Below are 24,735 nucleotides of genomic sequence, written 5' to 3'. Positions count from 1 at the left end.
AGTGAGTCAGAAGAGTAATGCAAAAACCCAAGTGAGAAGTGGTGAGATTATTAAAGGTAGTAGTGCAAAGAATGAGAGGAGAAGGTGGGTGTAAAAGGCAGTTCTGTGATGGTGTCAAGAGGACCAAGATGCTGGTTTAGTAGGAGATGAGGGAATAATTCAGAAGTCATAGATGGTCCTAGGAAGTTAAGTTGTTGCGCTTTAGGTTCTCGTGGCAAATTCCTAATAGGCCAATTAAGAGAGAGGAATGGGCCCTAACCGGTTTGGCTCAGTGGATAGAGCGTCAGCCTGCGGACTGAAGGGTCCCAGGTTCGATTCCGGTCAAGGGCAAGGGCATGTACCTTGGTTGCGGGCACGTCCCCAGTGGGGGGTGTGCAGGAGGCAGCTGATCGATGTTTCTAGCTCTCTATCCCTTTCCCTTCCTCTCTGTAAAAATTCAATAAAATATTTTTTTTAAAAAAAAGAGAGAGAGGAGTGGGATTCCTCTCCCTTCCTCTCTGTAAAAAATCAATAAGATCTTTTTTTTAAAAAAAAAAAAAAGAGAGGAGTGGAACTCAAGAGAGAGGGGGGGGGGAAACTCAGTATTGAATGTAACAGGTATTTCTTTTTCTGGTGCCTACTGACCCCTAAGGGGTCCATGGATAGACGTGTACTTTAATATAACTAGCTTTTTTGTGGTCCTATCTAGTATTTTACCTATTGAAAACTGATTCTAAGAAGGGATCCAAAGACTTCACAGACTGCAAACTGGGCCATGGCACAAACAAAATTGGAAACCCCTGGACTAAAGGGAAGTGAGACCAGAGAGGGAGTTTAGTACATGATTGTCCAAGGGCACCAGTGCTGCCCGAGGTTGGAAATCACGAAGGCACCTTCGCCACAATCCACACGTGTGTTGAATCCTCTGATAGTAACATGATGGGTGATTTTAAGGAGGACTTTCTTTTCCTAGACTTCATGTTGTGGCAGGAGCATTTAGATGCTTCCGGAGTTCTTGTTTCTTTTCTGAGGTTGTGACCTCTCCACTGATGAGTCACATTTATAGTGCGTTCCGTGACTGGTGATTTGAAAACACTGTCAGCAGCGGAGCCCTTTCCCTTCACATGAAATTCCATGCACCATCCCAGTATATAAACCTGATAGGCTCTGGCAAAACAGAGGTAGGCGCTCGGCCCACTTCACCTTTCCCGGATGCTCTCTAACCGTTCTTCACTTCCCCACCCAGGAGCTGCCTGGGGTCTTCTGAATGCTCCAGTCAATGTAAAACTTGGAAATCACTGCTTTAGATTAAACATCCCTATTTAAAAGTAGACAAATTTTCTTTTTACTTTCTGAGAAAAGAAAATAGATTTCTTGCCCTGAAATGTCTTCAAAATGACAGTTTTTCTAACACAGAAAATTGTGTTTAAAGGGGAAACCCAGGTATGTATGAGCCTAGAAATATTAAAAGCTGAGCTTGGTTTCTAGGCTGCATGTCTCCCTTTCCCAGTGGTATCTAGGCATCAGAAGACTATGATACAGGAGGCACGTGTGCAGACTATTATTTTCATTGCTTCCCTGTCGTGGTAGGAGCTATCTGATGGTGGGCTTAGAGAACGGAGTGTCTGGAAAGTTCAACATCCCACCCAGATGCTTCAAGCACTTACCTTCCAGGCTACCATTGACTAAAAGCTCCATGCAATACAAACAAAAAGAGAAGAACCATCTGGCCCTGGCTGGTTTGGCTCAGTAGATAGAGCATCGGCCTGCAGACTGAAGGGTCCCAGGTTAAGTTCCGGTCAAGGGCACGTAGCTCCGTTGCAGGCTCAATCCCGGGCCCTGGTTGGGGCGCCACATGAGGCAACCAATCGAGGTGTCTCTCTCACATTGATGTTTCTCTCTGTGTGTCCCTCCCCCTCCTTCCACTCTCTCTAAGAATCATTGGAAAAATATCCTCGGCTGAGGATTAACAAAACAAAGTTTTTAAAAAAAGAACCATCTAGAAAAATCAGAGTTAGCAGTTGAGCTGCACAGAAAGAATGACCAGCATACATTGTGATTGAGTCATTGTGAGATAAGAACTTTATATTGAAGATAACAAATTACCTTAGCCTCTAAAACCTTCTGGATTATAAAATCCCAAAGTGAAATAATCACAAGGAGAGCCAATAACACCAGGCATGTGACAGATCAGAAAAATAGCCCAGTTCACATAAGAGTAAATGTATGAAAATGATCCAAACTATGCAACCCATTTCTCAGAAGTCATTGTACACACTTTCCACTGCCCCCATCCTCTGCAGTCACCTTCTACCTCATTGTCTAAATTTATATTCTTCGTTATTTTTATCAGTATGTAAAATTGTCTTCTCTACTAATTTATGTGTCTATTGTCTTCTTCCTGCCTCCAGCAAGAGAAATACTCTTTGGGTCACAGATTTGGCTTTTCATGTTAATTGCTACACCTCCAGCACCTAGAACAGTATGTGTCACCTAATAGATGCTCATTAAATATCTGAGAGCTGACTTACTGATTGATTATCCAAGCTTCCAGCCTCATCCAAAAGGCCAGTAATTTGTGGAGTGCCATCCAGTAGGAGATTAGATTAAAAAAATAATAACATATTCTTCTCATTATTCAGAACCATCCAGCCCTGAACTCTGCATCCTCTATGTCATTGGCATTGTCCTTCATAAAAACTCCATGGAGATGTTTGAGTCCAGGGGAGACAGTTAAAATAATCAAGAGATGGATGATTGGCAAGGGAAAAATAAATAGGTGAGGAACGGCTATGCAAAAGCAAAGGAAGACCATGTGACTTTTCAGTCTGAAAAGATGGAGCTTAGGAAGAAACAATATAACCTTTAAATTACATGTTTATGTTAAATTATGTTTTCCAAAGAATAGCAGCTTACTAAAATGGAAAGCTCACTAGACTTTGGACCTGATCTTCACTCTGCCCTGACCTCAAACAGGTCCTTTAATCATCTTAGCTTCGGTTCCTCTACTGGAAAAGAAGGGCTTATAGTCAGTGGCCTTCTAGGCTTAGGTCCCTTCTAGAATTAGGTCCCTTCTAGAATTAGGTCCCTTCTAGAATTAGCATCCCATGATGCCACTGTCGGAGGCAGACCACAAGGATATATGAGCCCAGTGTGAAAATCTTCATGTAATCTTCAATTCCATGGACATTTAGACTGTAGATTTTTTTAATTAAAAAGCTTGTCACATGGAATTATCTGTATCAATTTCTTGTCCTTGAGATTTTTAGTGGTTATAGGGTAAATAGTTTTTTAAGTTGACCCTTAAAATTTTAGAGTGAAATGTAACCAGTGGACATCTGCTGTATAAGTCTAAAGAAATACATAGCAAATACAAAATGATCTCTGTGCTAGGAAGCACATCAGTAGATATCATTTCTTTCTAAAGATGAATAAGTTGCCTGTGTCCCTCTCCTGTTTCATATTCCTAATGAAATAATATTCTCTGTGAGTGCAACAGTTTATAGGATGAGTAAATAAGTGTGACGATTAGTTATTGTACAACTGGTGGAAAATTTGATAAATCTGTCCAAACCCTTTGGTAAGGAAATTGTTGGTGTTTCTCCACTTTGAGTCAGCTCTTTCTGTGGAAGCACAGTTTCTTCAGAGTTGACCCTCCTTGGCTGTTTTTCTTCCTAACAAGTCCGGAAATGATCAGTTTTTAAACGATGATTTTCTAAGTGCGCTTTGCTCCCCTACTTTCCCCTGCTTCATCTTTCATCTGCACTCGGATGATCGAGAGAACATCAGTAAACAGCAGCATTCTTCCTAGCCCTGAGATGACAGAAACAGCTGCAGGATTAGAAAGAAGGGAAGATACTTATTTCTGCACATAAACAGCGTCCACAACTGACATTGAAAAATCAGAAATAGGACAGGCTGCTGCTGATGGGAAAAAAGGATACCACGTTAACTGTGTATTCCATTTAAATAAAAATCTTTTATTTTTATTCCTTCAGCCAAGAGAGAAGGGCAGTGGAGCTGTTAAGAAGCACTGATAGTGAGAAGCAAAAGAAAAATAGAGCAACTACACGAGGAATGAGGGAAGGGTCTAACGAGTACCTAGACCTGGACAGTCACTATATTTTAGTCCAGTAGTGGTCACAGACCTTTAGCCTTCCTCTCTCATCCATCACCCCAAGGGTGACAGACCCCTCTTTCATTGTACTTCTGGGCACCACCTATTTTCATTACCATGGTAACCAAGGAACAGTCTCCGTCAACTTATGTCTGCACTGTCTCTGTCTCTCACTTTGACTCTTTTTTATTATTGATTTTAGAGAAAAGGAAGGAAGAGAGAAGGAGAGAGAGTTGCACTGTCTCTGTCTCTCACTTTGACTCTTTTTTATTGATTTTAGAGAAAGGAAGGAAGAGAGAAAGAGAGAGAGCGAAACATTGATGTGAGAGAGAAACATCCATCGGTTGCCTCCCACACACTCCCCGACTGGGGATCAAACCCACACCCTGGGTATGTGCCCTGACCAGGAATGGAACCTGCCACCTTTTGGTGTATGAAACGATGCTCCAACCCACTGAACCACACCTGTCAGGGCTTACTTTGACCCGTTTATTTTCTCCGATATACCAGTGACAGATGAATTTCCTCCAATACCAGCACCACACATCTTTCCCCAGTTCAAAAATGTTGGCTGGCTCTCCTGCCTGTAAGTTAAACCCCTTCAGTTCACCCTCCAGGTGCTCCACAGTGTGGTCCCTATCGGGGCTGTCTCTCAAGAATTCCTCATACTAAACTTTCACTGCAGCTAAACTGCCCTGCTGCTGTCCTCGTACATACACAGTGCACACTCTTTCCTTCGTTATCGCCCTCTGTATCCTCTTCCCAGAACACCCTTCTGTTGCCCTCTCCTGACAAAAAGTTGATTCTAGGAGACTTTTTCTGAATTTTCCAGCCCACTGGCACTTCCCTGAGGCCCTTCCTTGAACTCCTAAAAACATTGGTTTGCACCATGCATTCAACATGTATCGCATTGTAGTGCTATCTCTCAAAGTTTCCCCCATGGCCTTCACATTATATCGGGAGGTTCTTGACAGCAAAGACATAATGTCCTACTTCTCTGTATGCCCAAAACTTAGCTCATGGGAGATACGTAATTAACATTAGCTGGTTAGCCAGAGCTGTTCTGTATGACCAAGTGAAAATGCTCAGTAATGTTTTTCTTACTCAGTATCTTAATCTTTGATGGGCAATTTAGTGTCTCACTAATTTGTATGACTTTGGAGACTTAAGAGACTGTTGCAGAGGGGACTTGGGTGTGTGCTGTTCTGTGGTCTCTCTCAGGCTGGTTCTCGGTCTTTGTATCACTGGAATAAATATAATGCTTCTTGAAATTTGGCATCTCTTCCTCCTTGGGTGCTTTCTGTTTCCCTTTAAGATGTTTAAAAATACCATTGGAATCAATATTCTTTCTGTGGCTAGTAGTGGAACTGAATCAATTTTTTCTCCTCTGGTTTCTCTTCCTTTAACGACAGATAAAGAGGAAGTGCAGAGGAAGCGGCAGAAACTCATGCCCAATTTCTCGGATAGTTTCGGCGGTGGTGGCGGTGCCGGGGCAGGAGGTGGAGGCATGTACGGCAGTGGCGGTGGAGGAGGGGGCGCTGGAACCACTGGTCCAGGTATGAACCAGGTCTATTCTTTCTAAAGCTTTTTCACATCGGAGAGGGGAGAATTTTCTTTCTCTAGATTTCCCAGTTTATCTGTGGGTGGAGTGGCTATGACATTATTGAGTGTGATACGTTAAATTAAAATTTCCCAACAAATATAACTTTTTCAAAAAAGTGCCATTTCATTTTACAACATGTAGATAATACCAAAAACTCTAAAAAGAAAAAAAGCCACCCAAGGCCAGTTGGCCAAAGAAGACCTCTGTTAACATTTTGGTATATTCCCTCTTTTTATTTTTTGTCGTGTCATAGTTGTTTTGGTATTCTTTGCAAACATTGAAAATTATAGAAAGTTTCAAAATACATAAAATCCTACTATCCAAGGCATGACTTCTAATATTTTCTGTTCCTAGATTATAGTCTATTATGCTGCATTTTCCCAAGTACAGCTGTGCATATCCTTATTACGCACAGTATTTTAATCCATTTACTTGTATTAGCTGTTATTATCACATTCATGATGATTGTATGTAGAGAATCTTTATGCTGCTTTTCTCTAATGGGTTGCCATAACCATTTCCTCAAGGTAATATCAACTTCACATAAGCATATCTTTTAAGCATCAGTTTAAATGACTATAATAGTTCATCAAGTGAACAGACTATAATATGACTTTCTTGACTATTGTCACCTTTTTCTATGTAAAATGTTATACTGAACTCTTCTATCCACGTTGCTTTTCTTTTATTGCAGATTTTTTAAAGATTAGATTCTTTGAAGTAAAATTACTAGGTCAAAGAGTATAGCACAGGGGACCTCAAACTTTTTAAACAGGGGGCCAGTTCACTGTCCCTCAGACCGTTGGAGGGCCAGACTATAGTTAAAAAAAAAAAACTATGAACAAATTCCTATGCACACTGCACATATCTTATTTTGAAGTAAAAAAACAAAACAGGAACAAATACAATATTTGTATTTGCATGTGGCCCGAGGGCCGTAGTTTGAGTACCCCTGATATAGCATCTAAGACCAGCTGCTTTCCCAAAGACTTTTACCAGTTTATGCTTCTACCAAAATTGCCTGAGAATAAGCAGATAGCCCTGTTTCTGTTGAGAAGTCAGTATATTTTTCTGTGTTTTGGTTGGTTCCATGCTCTCCTCCAGCGGTTATTTTCCTGTCTTCTGTGTCGGCAAGTCCGCCTCTGGGTGGTGACCACTCATCGTTAGCCTCTCTCCAGCACGGACTCCCCTGTGCTGCCCCGAGCCTGGGCACTGCCTGACCTGCCCAGGTGTCAATTTGTCAGAATGGAACTCTGCTCATCCATGTTTTTCTGTGTTTTGGTTGGTTCCATGCTCTCCTCCAGCGGTTATTTTCCTGTCTTCTGTGTCGGCAAGTCCGCCTCTGGGTGGTGACCACTCATCGTTAGCCTCTCTCCAGCACGGACTCCCCTGTGCTGCCCCGAGCCTGGGCACTGCCTGACCTGCCCAGGTGTCAATTTGTCAGAATGGAACTCTGCTCATCCATGGCCCCCCCCCCCCATGATGCATCTTGCTAACTCTCAACTGTGTCCGGCAAATGCCCTCCCACACCCAAGCCTGTGCTCACCTGGATGGGGGACATTGAGGTTGCTGAATCTTTGTAAAAAAATAAACCTCCTGAGGGGTCCTTTGTTTTACTTGCCATTTCAGGGTATGGCTTCCCCCACTATGGATTTCCAACATACAGTGGAATTACCTTCCACCCTGGAACCACTAAATCTAATGCTGGGATGAAGCATGGTAAGTAATACATTTTTTTAATACTGAGGAAAGAAGAAAAAACTTAATGCCAAATAGGATTTTTATCCTTTTTTATCATTATTTATCACAACAGCATTATCATCTTGAAAAAAAATGAAGAATGCAAATAAGCTAAGAAGATGCTTTTAAAAAAAACTTTTTATTTCCTGAGGAGAATTCTCTTGGTGCTATGTTTATACTTACATTTTTACTTTGTAAGTGGTGTGAACGGGGGGGAAAGAAAAGGACATTAAAAAGGGACATATAGAGACTTGACTATCTATGATAATAAAAGGGTAATATGCTAATTAGACTGGACAGCCAAACGGCCTTCCTGACGTCCTTCCAGACGACCTTCTGGACGATGCCACGGGGGCCGAGGCAGAGGCGGCTGCTACAGCGGGCGGGTGGCCAAGGCAGAGGCAGTTAGGGGTGATCAGGCAGGCAGGCGAGCAGTTAGGGGTGATAAGGCAGGCAGGCTAGCAGTTAGGGGTGATCAGGCAGGCAGGCAGAGTGGTTAGGGGCAATCAGGCAGGCAGGTGAGTGGTTAGGGGTGATGAAGCAGGCAGACAGAGTGGTTAGGGGTGATGAGGCAGGCAGGCAGAGTGGTTAGGGGTGATGAGGCAGGCAGGCAGATTGGTTAGAGGTGATCAGGCAGGCAGGAAAGCAATTAAGGACAATCAGGCAGGCAGGTGAGCAGTTAGAGGTAATCAGGCAGGCAGGCAGAGGGGTTAGGGGCTATCAGGCAAGCAGGCAGAATGGTTAGTGGTGATAAGGCAGGCAGGCAAGTGGTTAGGAGCTATCAGGCAGGCAGAGGGGTTAGGGACAATGAGACAAGCAGACAGAGTGGTTAGGGGTAATCAGGCAGGCAGGCAGGTGAGCGGTTAGGAGCCAGTGGTCCTGGATTGCAAGAGGATGCAGGCCGGGCTGAGAGACACCCCCCCCGCCCCCCCACACGAATTTCATGTACCGGGCCTCTAGTCCTATATAATAAAAGTCTAATATGCAAATTGACTGAATGGCAGAGCAACTGATTGCTGTGACATGCACTGACCACAAGGGGGCAGGCGCTCAAGGCAGGAGCTGCCCCCTAGTGGTCAGTGTGCTCCCACAGGGGGAACACCGCTCAGCCAGAAGCCAGGCTTACAGCTGGCGAGCGCAGTATTGGTGGCAGGAGCCTCTCCCGCCTCTGCCGCAGTGCTAAGGAGCAGCGAGCCAGTCAAGCGGTAAGGAGCAGTGAGCAGGCAGGCGATAAGGAGCACGGAGTCCTGGACTGTGAGAGGGCACAGGCTGGGCTGAGGAACTGCCCCCCCCCCAAGTGCATGAATTTTGTGCACCAGGCCTCTAGTTCAAACATAAAAAAGTTATCAAACTTAGCTATTCTCTCTTTTTTTCAAACATTATACTTTTGTAGACATTGTGAATTTTATAGGGATGGCCTTTTCCCATCAATGCTTCCCCTAATCAGCAGCTGTCACACCATGTATTCATAGTTTATGTTACATGTCCATTCTAGTGTTCCCATTGAAGACATAATACAACGAAGTCTTCCCTTCTACTGCATGCTGTTTTATGTCCACTGCTTTAACATGTTTTAAGTAATCTTCATGATTGCATTGTAAGGAAAATATTAGCATCTCCATTTAACAATCAGAGAACGCTGAGGTTGGGAAGTATTCATTCATTCACTGAAAGATATATCTGTTAGTGGCAGAACCAGGATTTGAACCAGGTCTGCCCATAAAACATAGGTGTTCTCTCCTCGGACCTGTCAGACAACATAGTTGGACCTGAAAGAGCATGATCCGAAATGATGCACTGGGTCACTCCCACACTGAAGAATGTGAATTGAGATCACATCTTTACAACTCACTTGGTTAATTAGCAATAGGAAAGAAAGAAGTCCTCTGCTTTCAAGAACTTTAAAAATTTTACTTTCCAGCAATTCCCAGAAGAGCTTTATTTCATTTTGTCCCTTACAAATAAACAGAAGAGATGTAAGTTTTTAGAAGTGAAAAAAATGGGTTTTAACATCTTAAAAGTTCTCATCACAAGAAAAAAATATTTATAACTGTGTGTGCTGACAGATGTTAACTAGATTTATTGTAATGATCATTTTGCAATATATGCAAATATCAAATCATTATACTGTAAAATGTTTTTAGAAGAGTTTAAAATAGCTACAAAGCATGTTACTTATGTCCATTTTAAAGAGAATTTTAAATTATCTGACCTCCATTGAAACAATGAATTATAATTTAACAAATAGATTTTATTGAGAAAAAGTCAGTGTTTTTTCTTTTATTTTAGGAATCATGGACACCTCATCTAAAAATGACCCTGAAGGTTATGACGAGAGTGACGGCAGAGGGGCTATAAGTCTCTCTGGGAAAGTCACTGAAACCACAGAACCAGATAAGGGGTCTGGCCAGAGGGACGAGGAGGGTACTCTGACGTATCCGGTGGGAGTAAAGAAAGAGAATTCCAGGTTTCAGGGTAAGTGAGCAGGCAGATGATTACACTGCATGGTGGGTGAGGGGATGAGTCGGTGCGAGGTGTAAAAGTTGTTTCCAGAAAACAGATTTGTTTTTTCTGTTACTGTAAAGATGACATAGCCATGTCTAGTTCAGTGTGCTCTCCAGAGTCCTGTGTGCCTTTTGAAAAGCACCTGTCAGGTCATTGTATTCACACTGGGATGTCCATTCTCCCAGTGTTGTCTCTGACTATACAAAGTACTGAAATTTACATGCGCATTCTCCAGTCATAATCACACAGGTTTATGGTATCTGAGACAGAACCTAATTCATTTCTACCACAGATAACAGAGACAAGTAGTTTCTATAAGTTGCATAGTCTCCCTTCTCTAGCTTGTAGCTTGACTGTCATACTAAAGTGGAACTTTGCCTCAAAATAAGAACGTTTCCTTTTATCCTGGTGCCCTTGTTGAAGAATCAGGATTAGGAGGGACAGTGTGCTTTTATGTGTATTTTGAACCAATGGTCATTAGAGTCTAGGTCAGGATTCTAGGTCATCCCAGATTATACTCATAATGTAAAGGGAAAGATAGTAAATATTTAGACTTGGGGGCCACATATGGTCTCTGTCACCCCATTTTTTACACCCCTTTAGAACGAACAAGCCCTGCTTAACTAGGGCCATGTAAGAACAGGCCACGCCCAGGGTTTGCCCCCACGGGCCACAAGGTGCCTTCCCTGACCTTCAGGAAGAAATGTACCAAACACCAGTGGCTCCTGAAAATCTCTCTGTGTTTGGCAGGGACTGTGGTTTTTGACACTTGCCTAACGAGTGAGTTGCTCAAGACTCCAGTGAAGGATCAATTATTTCACCAAGAGATTAAGTATTTATAATGATGGCCAAATCCAATCAACTTTATTTGGAGATGGATTGTTCCTCTTTAAATGACAGACATTTCTAAACTTCTTTCCCCCTAAGAAACGGTAGATCGATTTTTCAGACCAGCCTCTGTGTGTGCCAGTGAGCCAGTGTCCAGCTGTGCTTTCTCTCGTGAACACAACCCAGAAGCACTGCAAGGAGCATTGGTGCTGATGGTTTTGCCCTCCAGCATGCCAGACCTGTAGAGCAAGTCTAAGACACTCCGTTGTGATTTTGGTCATTGCCTTGCAGACAACCTCTTTCTGGAGAAGGCGCTGGAGCTCGCCAAGCGGCATGCCAACGCCCTGTTTGACTACGCAGTGACCGGAGACGTGAAGATGCTCCTGGCTGTCCAGCGCCATCTCACTGCTGTGCAGGATGAGAATGGGGACTGGTAAGTCCAGACTTCTGTATACAAGGCTTGCTTTAGGGCAGGGAAGAGAGCTAATGAAGGTGTGCGTGCTGGCTGGAGAAAAGGAGGGTTGAGCAAAATGATTGGATCCTGTAACTGGAACACTGTCTTTCAAGGAAAAGAATGTGTCAGTAAGGTTGAGTGGCATAATTCGCTTCTTCTGTCCTCTGGCTCTCACCGCCTGGACTCTAGAATCACTGGAATACTCACCTAAGAGCACAGCATTCTGGGCAAGGAAACTAAATGTGTGTGTGTGTGTGTGTGTGTGTGTGTGTGTGTGTTTGTTGGGGGGGGCAGTACTTTTTTAAGAGCCTTGCTTTATTTATGGAAATAAAATTTGGAATAATATTTAGTAAATATATATGAAGAGTAATAATATTTGCTTTAATATTATTTGCTTTGGGATAATAATAAAATGTGGTCCTACCAAATCCCTAAAGCACTTGTTATCCCAACAGTATATTTATAATGCTAGTTACTCGAGAGAAAGCCCCATAAAGACATCACATCCTATGGTTATACCACTCTGAACACTCCCGATCTTGTCTGATCTGGGAAGCTTAAGCCAGGGTGAGGCCTGGCTAGGACTTAGATGGGAGATAGCCAAGAAAGTCTGGGTGCTGTAGTCTTTTTAAAAATAAAAGACAGCATAACAACAAAATGATTAAGACGCAAATGTCATTCTTTCCTGGTTACTGGTTCCTTCTCTACTGCCTCTGTTCATGGTCACCAGTCTGTGACTGGCTCGGGCTCATGACCGCTCTAACCCACATTGCACGGGAGTCTGACATTCCCAACACCATGCCTCCCATTCCTGCTGTGACTGGGCTTGTATTTGCAGAGCCACCTGGCTTCTTTCTAAAACGGTTCTCTTCGTCCTCTCATTGAGACTTCTAAAATGATCTCAGCAGCCTATAAAAGTAACAAGACAGCAGCCCTCAGATTCAATCAAATGCTTTATCTAAAACCTTCCTAAAATAGTGTTGACAGTGGAATCCTTTTCTGTGAAAGGGCTCCTGAGTGCTGTGTTTTAAACCTCAGCTTAAAAACCGAACCCAAGGCTTTAGGAAAGTGCCAATCTCAGGTTTTCAGAGACCTTTGTTCTCATTCCTTGCAGCGTAACCAAGGATGTGGTATAACCACTGGCCTTGTTATACAGTATGAGAGGAACCGGCGCACCCTTCTTTGTGTAATGTCATGAACAGCAGAATGTTTTTCAACTGGGTTAAGTTCTCCAGTTAGCACTCAATAGCGAATAACCACAAGAGAAAGCAGTCAACCCAGGCAGGACAGCAGCATTCGCAGTGACATTTTTAGGGACCTGCTGAATGGATGAGCCTAAGAAAGACGAGCACATACCAGTTAGAAAGAGACCGCTGGCGTGGGAAGGGGGGGTTGTGGGAAGGGTACAAGGCGCATGAATTCAAGTGGGTGCACTGAGGGGGAGGCAGACACATGTATAAGGACTCCAGGCATCTATAGAGGCGCTGAGGAGGTGGCCTTCCCTGCCCAAGCAGGAAATCAAGACTTAGGGTCCCCTCCTAGGACCCCAGACATACCCATGCCAGCAGGCTCTCAGGGGCTTGACACAGCCAGAGGCCAGAAAGCTGAGACTTGGGGAGACCAAAGAGGAGTCCCCAAAAGAATGTAGACAAGGGATGCCTTTTGCCCTTCAGAGCTCAGGCCTCTTGTGTTCACTGAGCTTGTCATATGCAGCTAATAATCTGAATCCTGTGGCTATTAGTCATCACAGAAAATACAATAAAGACAAAAAAATCATAAAAACTTCTGGTATTGGGGAAATTCCCATGAGGGTGTGAGGATTTGGGGAGGAAGGGGAAGTGACTTCTGCTATGAAGTGCTGAGCTGCACATGGAAATTTTTAGGCCGTTTTTGAAGTGTGGCCTTTTTCTTGGTATATGTGCATCATGTGTGCGTCAGACTTCAGGCCATTTTCAGAAGTCTTCTTCCAGCCTCTCATTCAAGAGACAGTAGTGAAACTCTGAAATCATTCATTGAAAAATCTCTCTCAAGTAATGGAGTCACAGTTTAGTTTCTGAGGCCCTTCTGTGCCGATGTCAATCCTAAGGATGATACCCTTGCTGTAGCTAAGAAAAAGGCCTGGATGAAATGACACCTATTATCTTTATATTAGAGCAGATCCAGTCTGTGCCTCCAATCGCAGATGTACTGCCACCGTGTGACAGTACATTCATTGAAAAATCTCTCTCAAGTAATGGAGTCACAGTTTAGTTTCTGAGGCCCTTCTGTGCCGATGTCAATCCTAAGGATGATACCCTTGCTGTAGCTAAGAAAAAGGCCTGGATGAAATGACACCTATTATCTTTATATTAGAGCAGATCCAGTCTGTGCCTCCAATCGCAGATGTACTGCCACCGTGTGACACTTTGAGTGTGCCCTGCATCACAGTCTGCCCTTACTTGAGCGTATTCATCCTCTTAGATGTTCACCTGCAACCCTTCAGAGCAATGCACACATGCCCCTAAAACAGGATTAAGAGATGACTTCGGAGCAAGACTGACCTGAGCTTAAATCCCAGCTTCCCCACTCTAGCTCTGTGACCCAGGTTGAATTCTGTTATACCTATGAGTCTCAGTTTCATCATCTGAAAAATGGGGATAATATTACCTATCTCGTCCGATTGTTGTTATGATAAAGGAGATCATGTATGTCAGGTGGTTAGCAGTCTGGTAAATAGATGCTCTAAACAAACAGTAGCCACTTTTATTGTTGTTATCAAATTAATTTAATAATAAGTTTTTTAACAATTAAAAAAATGGAGTGGTGCTTGGCAACCACCAACATTTTTTACCTTGTTGGTGTAAGCTTCTAGGTTTCCTCTGTCATCCTTAGTATAGTGCCTAAACTATAAAGCTGTTCCAGGCCTGTCAGGCTGACCCAGATAGAACTGGCCTCCGAGGCCAGAGAGGGAGAGAGATGTCGAGAAAATTGTAGTTGTGCAGCCAAGTGGTAAACTTGAGAGGAGACAACGCTTTCTGCCTAGGAAGTTGGGGAAGTCTTCTCCAAGGATGTAAGGTTTGAACTGGAGTGTGAAGATGGAGAGGCACTGTCCACACAGAGAAGAGAGGAGCAAAACCATTTCAGGCCAAGGGAATATCTGCGAGGGAAAAATATATTCAAGTATTCCTTCAAAAGTTTGCTTCGCCTGGCCAGCAAGGCTTAATGGTTGAGTAATGACCTATGAACCAGGAGGTCAATGGTGTGATTCCCGGAGAGGGCACGTGCCTAGGTTGCGGGCTCGATCCCATGTGGAGCGTGCAGGAGGCAACTGATCAGTGATTGGCATCATTAGTGTTTCTATCTCTCTTTCCCTCCCCTTCCTCTCTGAAATCAATGAAAATATACTTTATTTTAAAAAAAAGTTTGCCTCAAGAGTCTTCTACTCATTAAAAGCCTGACTTCAAGATCTTAAAAAGCCACCACAATGTACTTTGCAGGACGGCAGGGCAGGTGAAGTACTAGTAGCTACATTTTCTGAACAGATCCGAGTTCAGGCACCTGACGTGCATTGTCTACATGTCAGGGAAAGTTAGAGGAGAAAGTGCCCTGAAGCCATAGCACAAGGGCAGAGTGGGGATCTGAACTCAGCTCTCTGCCTCAAAGCCCAGGTGCCTTTCCCCCTCAGGGGAGTATCAAACCTGCAAGCCCCCAAAGACGAGGCAGGCACCGTAAATGAGTGTAGGAGCCCTGGGTAGGCAGAAGAACACCCCCACCTCAGATTCAGACATTTTATTGATTCAGAACATTTGGGGGCTAAAGAAAACTAGGTATAAGAGCCAGATGCAGTCTCCAAGTCTAATCATATCTTGGAAATCTTTTTTTTTCCCATTTACATTTTAGCTGATTGTTGCCATTATATTTTTGTTCCAGTGTCTTACACTTAGCAATCATCCACCTGCATGCTCAGCTTGTGAGGGATCTGCTGGAAGTCACGTCTGGTTTGGTTTTGGATGACATTATCAACATGAGAAATGACCTCTACCAGGTAAGCAGAACTATCAAGGATTCAAGTGAAAAATCTATGGGGTGTGTGTGTGTGTGTGTGTGTGTGTGTGTGTGTGTGTGTGTGTGGTGTGTTATTTCTAAGAATGTTAGCAGTAGCGAACCATACAACAAAACATCTTTGCAGGTAAGATCCTCAAAGCCTATCACTGAGGAATGTTCTTTAATGAATTAGGATGCTTTGATCTGGTGTACTAGCAATCACCCCACAGTGAAAGGTCACATCTGCTGCAGGAAGGTGAACTTTAAACTTTAGAAGCCGTCAAAGAGTCCATCCATTTTAGAGGGAGAACCTAGTATAAATGCATCACGTCTGTCAAGAAAAATAAAACTGAAAAAGATTTAGTTTGCAAAGCCAATAGTTTACGAGAATTTTGAAGTCTGCTGAAACACATTTTGACAACCCTTAAATTACATATATATCAAACAAAAGGTGCTGATGCAATCAGAATACAAAAAGATGAAAAGGCTGCCTGAGAAAGAAAAAATGTCTTTCAAAAACAGAAAGACAGCTCAGAAGCCACTTGAGGAACTCCATTAGAGAGGCCTTCAGAGTTGCAGAGAGAGGTTAGGTGGAGCCTCCTGAGGCTGCCTGCTGAGCGCATGCACATGTCAGGTGAGGAAAGAGTAAACCTGCTTGAACAGAACCAAAGCCTGGGTGCTGGGAGCCCTAAGACCTGGACCAGTCTCCCTGGCTAAGGGACCTACGGCTGCACTAGCGTGGGGAGAGGGGGCTTCCACTTTCCAGGGCTGCTCCCACCTCTCTCCCCTGGGAGCTGTCCTGGCCCCACCAGGCTTCTGTCCCAGTCTGTTGGGCTCACCCTTGCTCAGCTGTCCTGTTTTTTCCCTGCCTTCACTCAACCCAGAGTGACTACCCAGTCCTTGGCCTAGACGGTGTGCTGGGATGCCTGATTCAAGCATCTCTCTCACTCTGAAAATACAGACTTCGATGGCATACAAGTATTTACATGATAAAGGGCTAGTTCTCAATTTTTAAAGCAGAAGATATGAATCCTTTTTATTCCCTCAAAGCAAAAGTACTAAAATGTTTACATGTAGCTGTCGATAGATTTTTGCCTGTGAATAAGTGTTTCCTGAGAAGGCAAAATCACAAGTTCCCATTGGACGTAAGGCTTCTTCTCTGGCTGCTGGGCTTCATGTCAAAGGACAAGTGAAGTTAGGTTAGGGATTCCTCACTGACTCATGATATAAAATAACCAGGGTGAGGTCTAGTTTCAGATACAGTACATGTAAAGGATATCTTTCATACCGTTTTGAGGGTTGTTAGTATTTGGAAAGTCATTTGGCCATAAAGCTTGAGTCTCTGAGGCTTTTGGAATGACTGTGCCTTTTCACCATCCACTTATACAAGTCAGACTAGGTACGGGACATTGTCACTTTGCGGTCCTCCTTTCAAAGACTGCTAACTTCACTGCCTGTAAGTCAGATTCAAGGAATTACTTGTTTTTCTGTTTATAAATAGGACCTGCAAAGGACACAGTACAACAGGATCCGTAGTTGTGATTTATTATGTGCTAACCTCCTTACTAGATCATTTGGTTACATATATTGAGACTCCAGTGTGCTAGAGACAAAACCTTGAAACCACCACCTGTGGCACTTCTGAGCCTTTTTAAAATATATATATTTATTATTTTTTAATATATATTTTTATTCTTGACAGTATTACAGATGTCCCCCACCCCCCTCCTCCTGTGCGTGCTAGAGACAAAACCTTGAAACCACCACCTGTGGCACTTCTGAGCCTTTTTAAAATATATATATTTATTATTTTTTAATATATATTTTTATTCTTGACAGTATTACAGATGTCCCCCATCCCCCCTCCTCCTTTGCCCCACTCCAACCAGCCCCTGCCCCACCACAATACTGTCTTTGTCTATGGGCTATGCATGCATCCATATAAGTTCACATAATCTCTTCCCATTCCCCATCCTTCCCCTCTGAGATCTGTTGGTCTGCATCAAACTAAAAAGCTTCTGCACAGTGAAAGAACTCATCATCAAAATGAAAAGGGAACCCACTGTATGGGAGAACATATTCACCAGTGACACATCTGATAAAGGGTTAATTTCCAAAATCTATAAATAGCTCATACAACTCAACAAAAGGAAGACAAACAATCCAATTTTAAAATGAGCAAAGGACCTGAATAGACACTTCTCCAAAGAGGGCATACAGATGGCTAAGTGACATGAAAAAATGCTCAACATCACTAATCATCAGAGAGATACAAATTAAGATGACAATGAGGTTATCACCTCACACCTGCCAGAATGGCTACCACCAATAAACCAATAAACAAGCGCTGGCAAGGGTGTGAAGGAAAAGAAACCCTAAGTGCATTGCTGGTAGGAATGCAGACTAGTGCAGCCACCATGGAAAACAGTATGGAGTTTCATCAAAAACGTAAAAATGGAACTGCCATTTGACCCAGCAATCCCACTTCTGAGCCTTCTGATTCGTGGACTCTCAGGAGAATACAGGCCTATTTTTTCCCTCCCTTCCCACTACTCTTGCTAGTGGGCAAAGATTCTAGATTCCCTGTATGCTTTCTACATCTCAAACACACACCCAACGGCAACTTCGATTTGAGAGCTAGAAACCACTGAGACTTGGACTCTTGTTTAGCTACTGTAAAGGTTCTGTATTAACTATTCTTGATGAGAATTTGAGCAGTTCTCTAAGTATTTGGATTATTTGGCAATTGTCTTAAACATTGTCCCAAAATACTTTTCTCTAATCTTAGTACATTTCTGTGGCCATCTGTCATGATCAAATCTCTCTCCCCACCCACCCTCTAGAGACACACGCAGAATAACCCAAGTCCATAGAGCTAAGGTTTCTCTGAAAATATTTCTGTAATCTATTCCCTTTCAACCCTACTTCCTCTCCCCTTCCTCTCACTCCAACGTAGACAACCACTCCAGTGTGTTTGATGTGGGTTGTTTTATTTGCATATGTTCCTATAAAACATTAGTGGGGCTTTTTGTGCCTGTAGTTTTTGTTTTCAATTGTGATAAATATAATATATATTCATAGTTTTTAAAATGGCACAGAAGGATGTACATTCCTTGGAGAATCCCAAGTTGCCCTCCCTGGCAACATGCAAGTTTCCCAGCCCCACTCCCAAATAGAACTATTATGTTTGTAAGTATTTTCCCATGTATCAGCTACATAAACATATAAGCTTTATTTTTTTTATTTTTCAATTACAGTTGATATATACTATTATACACTATTATAGTGACATACACTATTTCAGGTGTACAACATAGTGATTAGACTTTTATATAATTTACAAAATGATCACCCTGAAAATTCTAGTACCCATATAACACCATGCATAGTTATTGTAACACTAGAGGCCTGGCGCACGAAATTTGTGCACGGGTACAGTCCCTAGGCCTGGCCTGCAATCAGGGCCATCTTCCCCGGCTGCCCGCAGCCAGCCCTGCCCACTGCCGCCACCCACCCCCAGTTCCCTGTTCGCCATCGGGTGATCAGAGCCTGATGGCCGGGGGATGGGTCCAATAGGTCTGCCGTTCCCACCTGTTTGCTTGCCCCGCCCCTGCCGCGGGTTGCCCTCTGTGTGTGGGGCAACTGGTGGGGTGGGAGCCTTACCCTGGCACCACCTGCATCCCCTCCACCCACCCCCCAGTTCCCCATTTGCCATCAGGCAATTGGAGTCTGCTGGCCGGAGAAAGGGACCAAGAGGTGGTCAGTGCACCTCATAGTGACTGGTCAAACGGTTATCTGGTTGTTCCACCGTTAGGGTCAATTTTCATATTACCCTTTTATTACATAGGACTAGAGGCCCGGTGCATGAATTCATGCACTGGTGGAGTCCCTCGACCTGACCTGTGCCCTCTTGCAATCCTGGACCCCTCAGGGAATGTTGGAGAGCCAGTTTTGGCCCAATCCCCGCAGGCCAGGCCGAGGGACCCCACTGGTGCATGGGCACCTGGCCTCTAGTATGCATATAAGATCTTTGGTAAATCTCTTCCCACCCTCCACCCTCCCCCTTTCCCTCTGAGATTCATCAGTCTGTTCCATATTTCCATGCCTGTGGTTTCTGCTCCTGTGTTGAGCATCTGCCCCCTGGTGGTCAGTGCGCATCATAGCTACCAGCCGGTCATCTGGTTGTAACGGTCGCTTAGGCTTTTATATATATAGATTATTGACTATATTCTCTATGCTGTACTTACTTACATCCCCATGACTGTTTTTAAAACTGGCAGGTATATACCTTAATTCCTTAAATAGGTAGATATTTTAGTATATTCTCATATATAGTCTACATTATATTATACATACGGATCTTGCTCTGCATTAACCTTTTCCTTCATTTGTACTGGATGTAATTATAGATTCATACGTGGTTGCAAAAAATGTACCGGAAGGTCCCATGTACCCTTCACCCAGTTTCCCCAATGGTAACATCGTGCATATCTATAGTTCAGTATCAAAACCAGGAAACTGACATTGATACAATCCACAGATCTTATTTGGGCTTCAGTTTTACGTGTACGTGTGTGTGTGTGTGTGTGCATAGTTCTTCATGAATGTCTTTTTTAAATGCAAAATTGACTTTGTGCTATACATGTCCCTAGATTTCTGCCCTCTCTGTTTATGGGATTCACCCATACACCTGTGTGCAGAGCTGGTTTGTTGTTTCTAGTTCCTGAGGAGAATCCCATAGTGTCCATCTTCCACCTGTAATGTACCTGTCTCCCAGCAGTGAACACTTAGCCAGCTTCTTGCTTCCTACCTCCGTAGACGATACTGTGATCAGTATCCTCACCCAGGCCCCCCTATGGATTTGTATCACTCAGACATACATGCAGGAGTTGGGCTGCTGGGGCATTTGTCTGCTTGGCTCTGAGGAATGTTTGCATACATCCACAGGCCAACAGGCATAGCATCACTTCTCTGTTTATGGGTCCCCATATTGTGTGATTCCTGGGTCCCCATATTGTGTGATTGTGTAAGAGGTAATCCTGGGTTTAAGATCTAGAGCCTGAAATATCATAAAAACTTTTGGTGGGACCATGGGAGAAAACATTGAAAAAAACAAAACAATTCCTCTCTTATGGTAAAAGAATTTGTATGATATAAAAAAGAATTATATTGATACTATAAGTAATTCCTAATCTCTGAATGCTATAAGATCTTACTATTTCAGATCTTCTATTCTCATTCTATTTTCTTTTCCTGTCTCCCCAAATAGCATTCTGATTAATGAACAGCTTTTATTTATTTACTTGTTTATTTTTCAAGAGGAAGGCTTTTAGCCAGGAGCCTACATACCTAAAGTTTTGAGGATATCATTCCATTTCAAGCCATGACATAGTCCTAAAAGACCAAAAGAATCGGGGGGGGGGGGGGGGGGGAGGATTGAAATATGTCAAAATATCCTGTCTTGTTTCTACTGTATTAAATAATCAGTGTAATTGAGACTTAGACAGCTGAGATCTTCCATCCAAGTTCCCACGTGCCGTGGTCACCTGCACCAGCCAGGACATTTAGCTGGCGCTGCTACAGTAGCTGCTTACTGAGAGGGAAGTTTAAGCGAATTGTCACTAGACAGGCTGGATTTCACAGGCTCCTGTGAAATAGACCGATTTGTATAAAAATATATTGCTGCCCCGCCAATATGGCTCAGTGGTTGAGCATCGACCTATGAACCAGGAGGTCACAGTTCAATTCCCAGTCAGGGTACATGCCCAGGTTGCAGCTTGATCCCCAGTGGGATCATCATTGATGTTTCTCTCCCTCCCCCTTCCTCTCTAAAATCAATAAAAATATATTTTTAAATTATATAGATAGGTAGGTAGGGAGATAGATAGATAGATAGATAGATAGATAGATAGATAGATAGATAGATGATAGAGAGATTGCTGTTCTCTGTCAGTGACCTCAATTCCATGAAAGATCCTTTTGTGATTCTGTTTGTCCTATGCATATTTAAAACACCCAGTTTTCAAAACATTTGCATTCGCTGAGGTCCTACTTCAGGGGCAGGGGAATCACACGGATTCTTCACCTACCTATTAGGTATCAGCAGGTCAGCTTGTTTGTTCATCTGAGCCCTCTTAGTGAGGTGGTGCTATTGTCCCAGTTATAAAGTAGATAATCCTTTGATACCTTTTATGGGGTCTAGAAAGTTCTGTTGATTGATCTCATGGAGGCCAGTCCATGGAACAATATTTTTTAATTTAACTAAATTTATTTCCCTTATCAATATAACAGCACCTTTGTTCATTGGTTTCTGTTGAGTGGTTCATTTAAACTTCAGTAAAATGTAGCCTTGATTTGATTTGTTAACATGTGGAATTATAAGCTGAAGATAGAATCCTACTAGAATTTCAAGAATACTAAATTTACTAATAGATGAGTTAATAGATCAGCAATCAGTAAGCTGGAATGAGAAACAAGAAAGCTGTTGAGAATGGTAAATGGAAAAATAATCTTAATAAGTGGCTAAAAGCCCAGTTTATATACTTCATTCCTAAATGAGATGCAACAGGGAGTAGTAATTCCTTTGCAAAGGTGAGGATTTAGCTGATCTGGGAATGAAAAATGACCCACTGCGGTGACGGCTGCCAGGCCCGTGGGTTGTAAGTGCTTGCTGCTGACAGTGTTATCTCCTGCCCCTTCTCCACCTTCCCAGACGCCCTTGCACTTGGCCGTGATCACCAAGCAGGAGGCTGTGGTGGAGGACTTGCTGAGGGCTGGGGCCGACCTGAGCCTTCTGGACCGCTTGGGAAACTCTGTTTTGCACCTTGCTGCCAAAGAAGGACAGGAAACGATCCTCGGTATTTTACTCAAGCACAGGAAAGCAGCTCTGCTGATCAACCACCCCAACGGGGAAGGTAAGAGAAAACCCACACATCATGGTATAACCGTCGCTATCTGCGTTCTAAACAGTTAGTCGGTGTTTGATAAATGTGTGCTATTATTTGATTTGCACCCGAAGTGCTTTTAACCTTAGTCACCTGGAGTTATCCTCTCTGTGAGGATTTCTGTTGCTCACCAGAGCCGATTCCTTCAGAGATGACTTGGGAGAGTTAGTCGTGGATCAGTCTGGTCATTTCCTTCAGCTACACGGAGGGCCGTCCTGGGACCACCTTCCCGCCCTGTGACTGTCCCTGTGCTTGCGCCGCAGGTCTGAACGCCATCCACATAGCCGTGATGAGCAACAGCATGCCCTGTCTGCTGCTGCTGGTGGCCGCAGGGGCGGATGTCAACGCGCAGGAGCAGAAGTCGGGCCGCACCGCGCTGCACCTGGCTGTGGAGCACGACAACATCTCCTTGGCCGGCTGCCTGCTCCTGGAGGTAAACGATGCACTTGTTTGCCTTTGCGTTAAATTCTAAGGGCGATTTAGGAAAATCTTTTCAAAAAAACGGTGTTGGTGACAGCCTTTCTCCCTACATTCCACTCTTATTTCACGTCTACGCAAGGCTTCAGAGCCGCAGCCTCAGACATTCCTGTCGCCCCTGCCCGGGAGCTCTCACTGGGGATTATTTCAGTGGCAGAGCCTGCCCCACAGGGCACCTGTGCTAGGAATACAACTCAAGGAGCCATGAGACGGGTCAGGGGGGCGAGCGAACTTTCTACTAACCATTTTCTGTGTGGGCCGGGTTGTAGGGTGATGCCGATGTAGACAGTACCACCTATGATGGAACGACACCCCTGCACATAGCGGCCGGGAGAGGCTCCACCCGCATGGCGGCTCTTCTCAAAGCAGCAGGTAAGGCAGCCGGGCAGTCCGCTGTGGAAAATGGTATCAGCAATGCAAACCCAGCTACAGTCCAGCAGCCCTGTCGCCTTCTGTAAGCCACAGCTCTGCTGCTGAAAGGCTCGGGTGAGAAGTTCTATGGCAAATCTCACTTTAACGGCCCTGAAGCGCTGTTCGCACTCGTCATCCTGGGCTTCGTCCTGAGAGTCGTGTCAGTTTTTACCATCTAATGCACCCGTTTGTTGTGGGTGTGGGTGGGTTAGTGGACTCCCGTGACAGGAGATCTTAAACACAAATTTAGTTCCTTATAGAATTCTGAGCAGTACAGTCTCATCACATCAGGAGTCCCCAGAAGGAAAAACATATTGGTATAAGACAGTGATGGCGAACCTATGACACGCGTGTCAGAGGTGACACGTGAACTCATTTTTTTGGTTGATTTTTCTTTGTTAAATGGCATTTAAATATATAAAATAAATATCAAAAATATAAGTCTTCGTTTTACTATGGTTGCAAATATCAAAAAATTTCTATATGTGACATGGCACCAGAGTTAAGTTAGGGTTTTTCAAAATGCTGACACGCTGAGCTCAAAAGGTTCACCATCACTGGTATAAGAAATAATTTAAAGATTTCCTTTTACAAGAAAGGTCTCTTAGAAGTTGAAGTTAGAGGAAAAAACAAACGGGACATGTATTGATAGTATATTGGGTACTATCATGTGTGAGGCACTAAAAATTAGTAGCGTTTATTGACTCTGTACCAGGCACTGTGCCAGGCATTGCACCTGCACTGTCTCATTTAACCTTAGTTAACCCACAATAGCCCCTTGAGACAAATCCCGTTAGTATTATCCCCATTTTATAGCCCAGGAAACAGACTAGAGAAACTTTTTCATCTCAGTCTCAGAGTCCCAGGAACTGGCAGAGCTCTGACTCATGCCTTGTCATTCTGAACTTCCAAACTTTATTCTCCCTACTGTGTTTCTCTCCCCTACCTTCTCAAGGATCTGCAGCTGTTATTCCATTTAATCCTCTACTCCTATGAAGTATAGAGAAATTAGTCCTGCTCATTCCTGAATCTCTATTGCCTTGAATACTTAGAATCTCCAAGACCGTTTAATGAAATTGGTATTTCATATCTGCCCAGATAGTTCTGATTTACTTGAGAGGTTATTAAAAATTTTTAGAAAGTAAATGCTTTATTAATTCAAGAAAACAGAGCAGGTTAAATACCTTCTTAAAAAGTTGAGTCTAGAAAGATGTAGGAACTTCTTTGGGGCACCACATTTTTCTGACAAGTAAAATCATATCCCACATAAATGTGCTGGCTTCAGCAGCAAGCATCCCAGCAGCCTTTTCTTTTCTCGTTTGTCTAGTTCACCTTTCTCTTGAATAAGCCTCTAGTTTGGCAAGTCAGTGGTTATATTTAAGAAATACCTTCAGGCAAGGAGCTATAACCCTTTCAGAAATGCTTTATCTTGAATTCTCAGTATCCCATGGAAGGAGTGGCAAGTAACTCAGATGAAAAACCTGGTCCTGGACCTGGAGAGTATCAAGCTAAGTGAAAGCAGTCAGTCAGAGAAAGACCAGTATCACATACTCACACTCATATGTGGAATCTAAGTAACAAAATAAACTGGTGAACGGAGTGGATCCAGAGATATGGAAGCATGGAACAGAGTGCGGACTCTCAGAGGGAAGAG

At 43.5% G+C, this 24,735-nt stretch overlaps 1 protein-coding gene across 7 annotated transcripts in view; it reads left to right on the top strand.

Annotated features, from left to right (window-relative positions):
* NFKB1 (nuclear factor of kappa light polypeptide gene enhancer in B-cells 1) overlaps positions 1-24,735 on the top strand; it is a 108,238-nt gene that overhangs the window by 73,571 nt on the left and 9,932 nt on the right. For all 7 annotated transcript variants that reach the window (XM_005862301.2, XM_005862300.2, XM_014536467.1 and 4 more), the window contains 8 exons: positions 5,509-5,652; positions 7,329-7,418; positions 9,729-9,914; positions 11,064-11,205; positions 15,136-15,250; positions 21,962-22,163; positions 22,457-22,626; positions 22,940-23,042. In XM_005862301.2, coding sequence (XP_005862363.1) covers positions 5,509-5,652; positions 7,329-7,418; positions 9,729-9,914; positions 11,064-11,205; positions 15,136-15,250; positions 21,962-22,163; positions 22,457-22,626; positions 22,940-23,042 — 1,152 coding nt within the window. The remainder of the gene's footprint in view (positions 1-5,508; positions 5,653-7,328; positions 7,419-9,728; positions 9,915-11,063; positions 11,206-15,135; positions 15,251-21,961; positions 22,164-22,456; positions 22,627-22,939; positions 23,043-24,735) is intronic.

Source organism: Myotis brandtii, unplaced genomic scaffold (genome assembly GCF_000412655.1).
Source record: "Myotis brandtii unplaced genomic scaffold, ASM41265v1 scaffold163, whole genome shotgun sequence".
Taxonomy (NCBI): Eukaryota; Metazoa; Chordata; class Mammalia; order Chiroptera; family Vespertilionidae; genus Myotis; species Myotis brandtii.
This window is presented reverse-complemented; position numbering and strand designations above follow the sequence as displayed.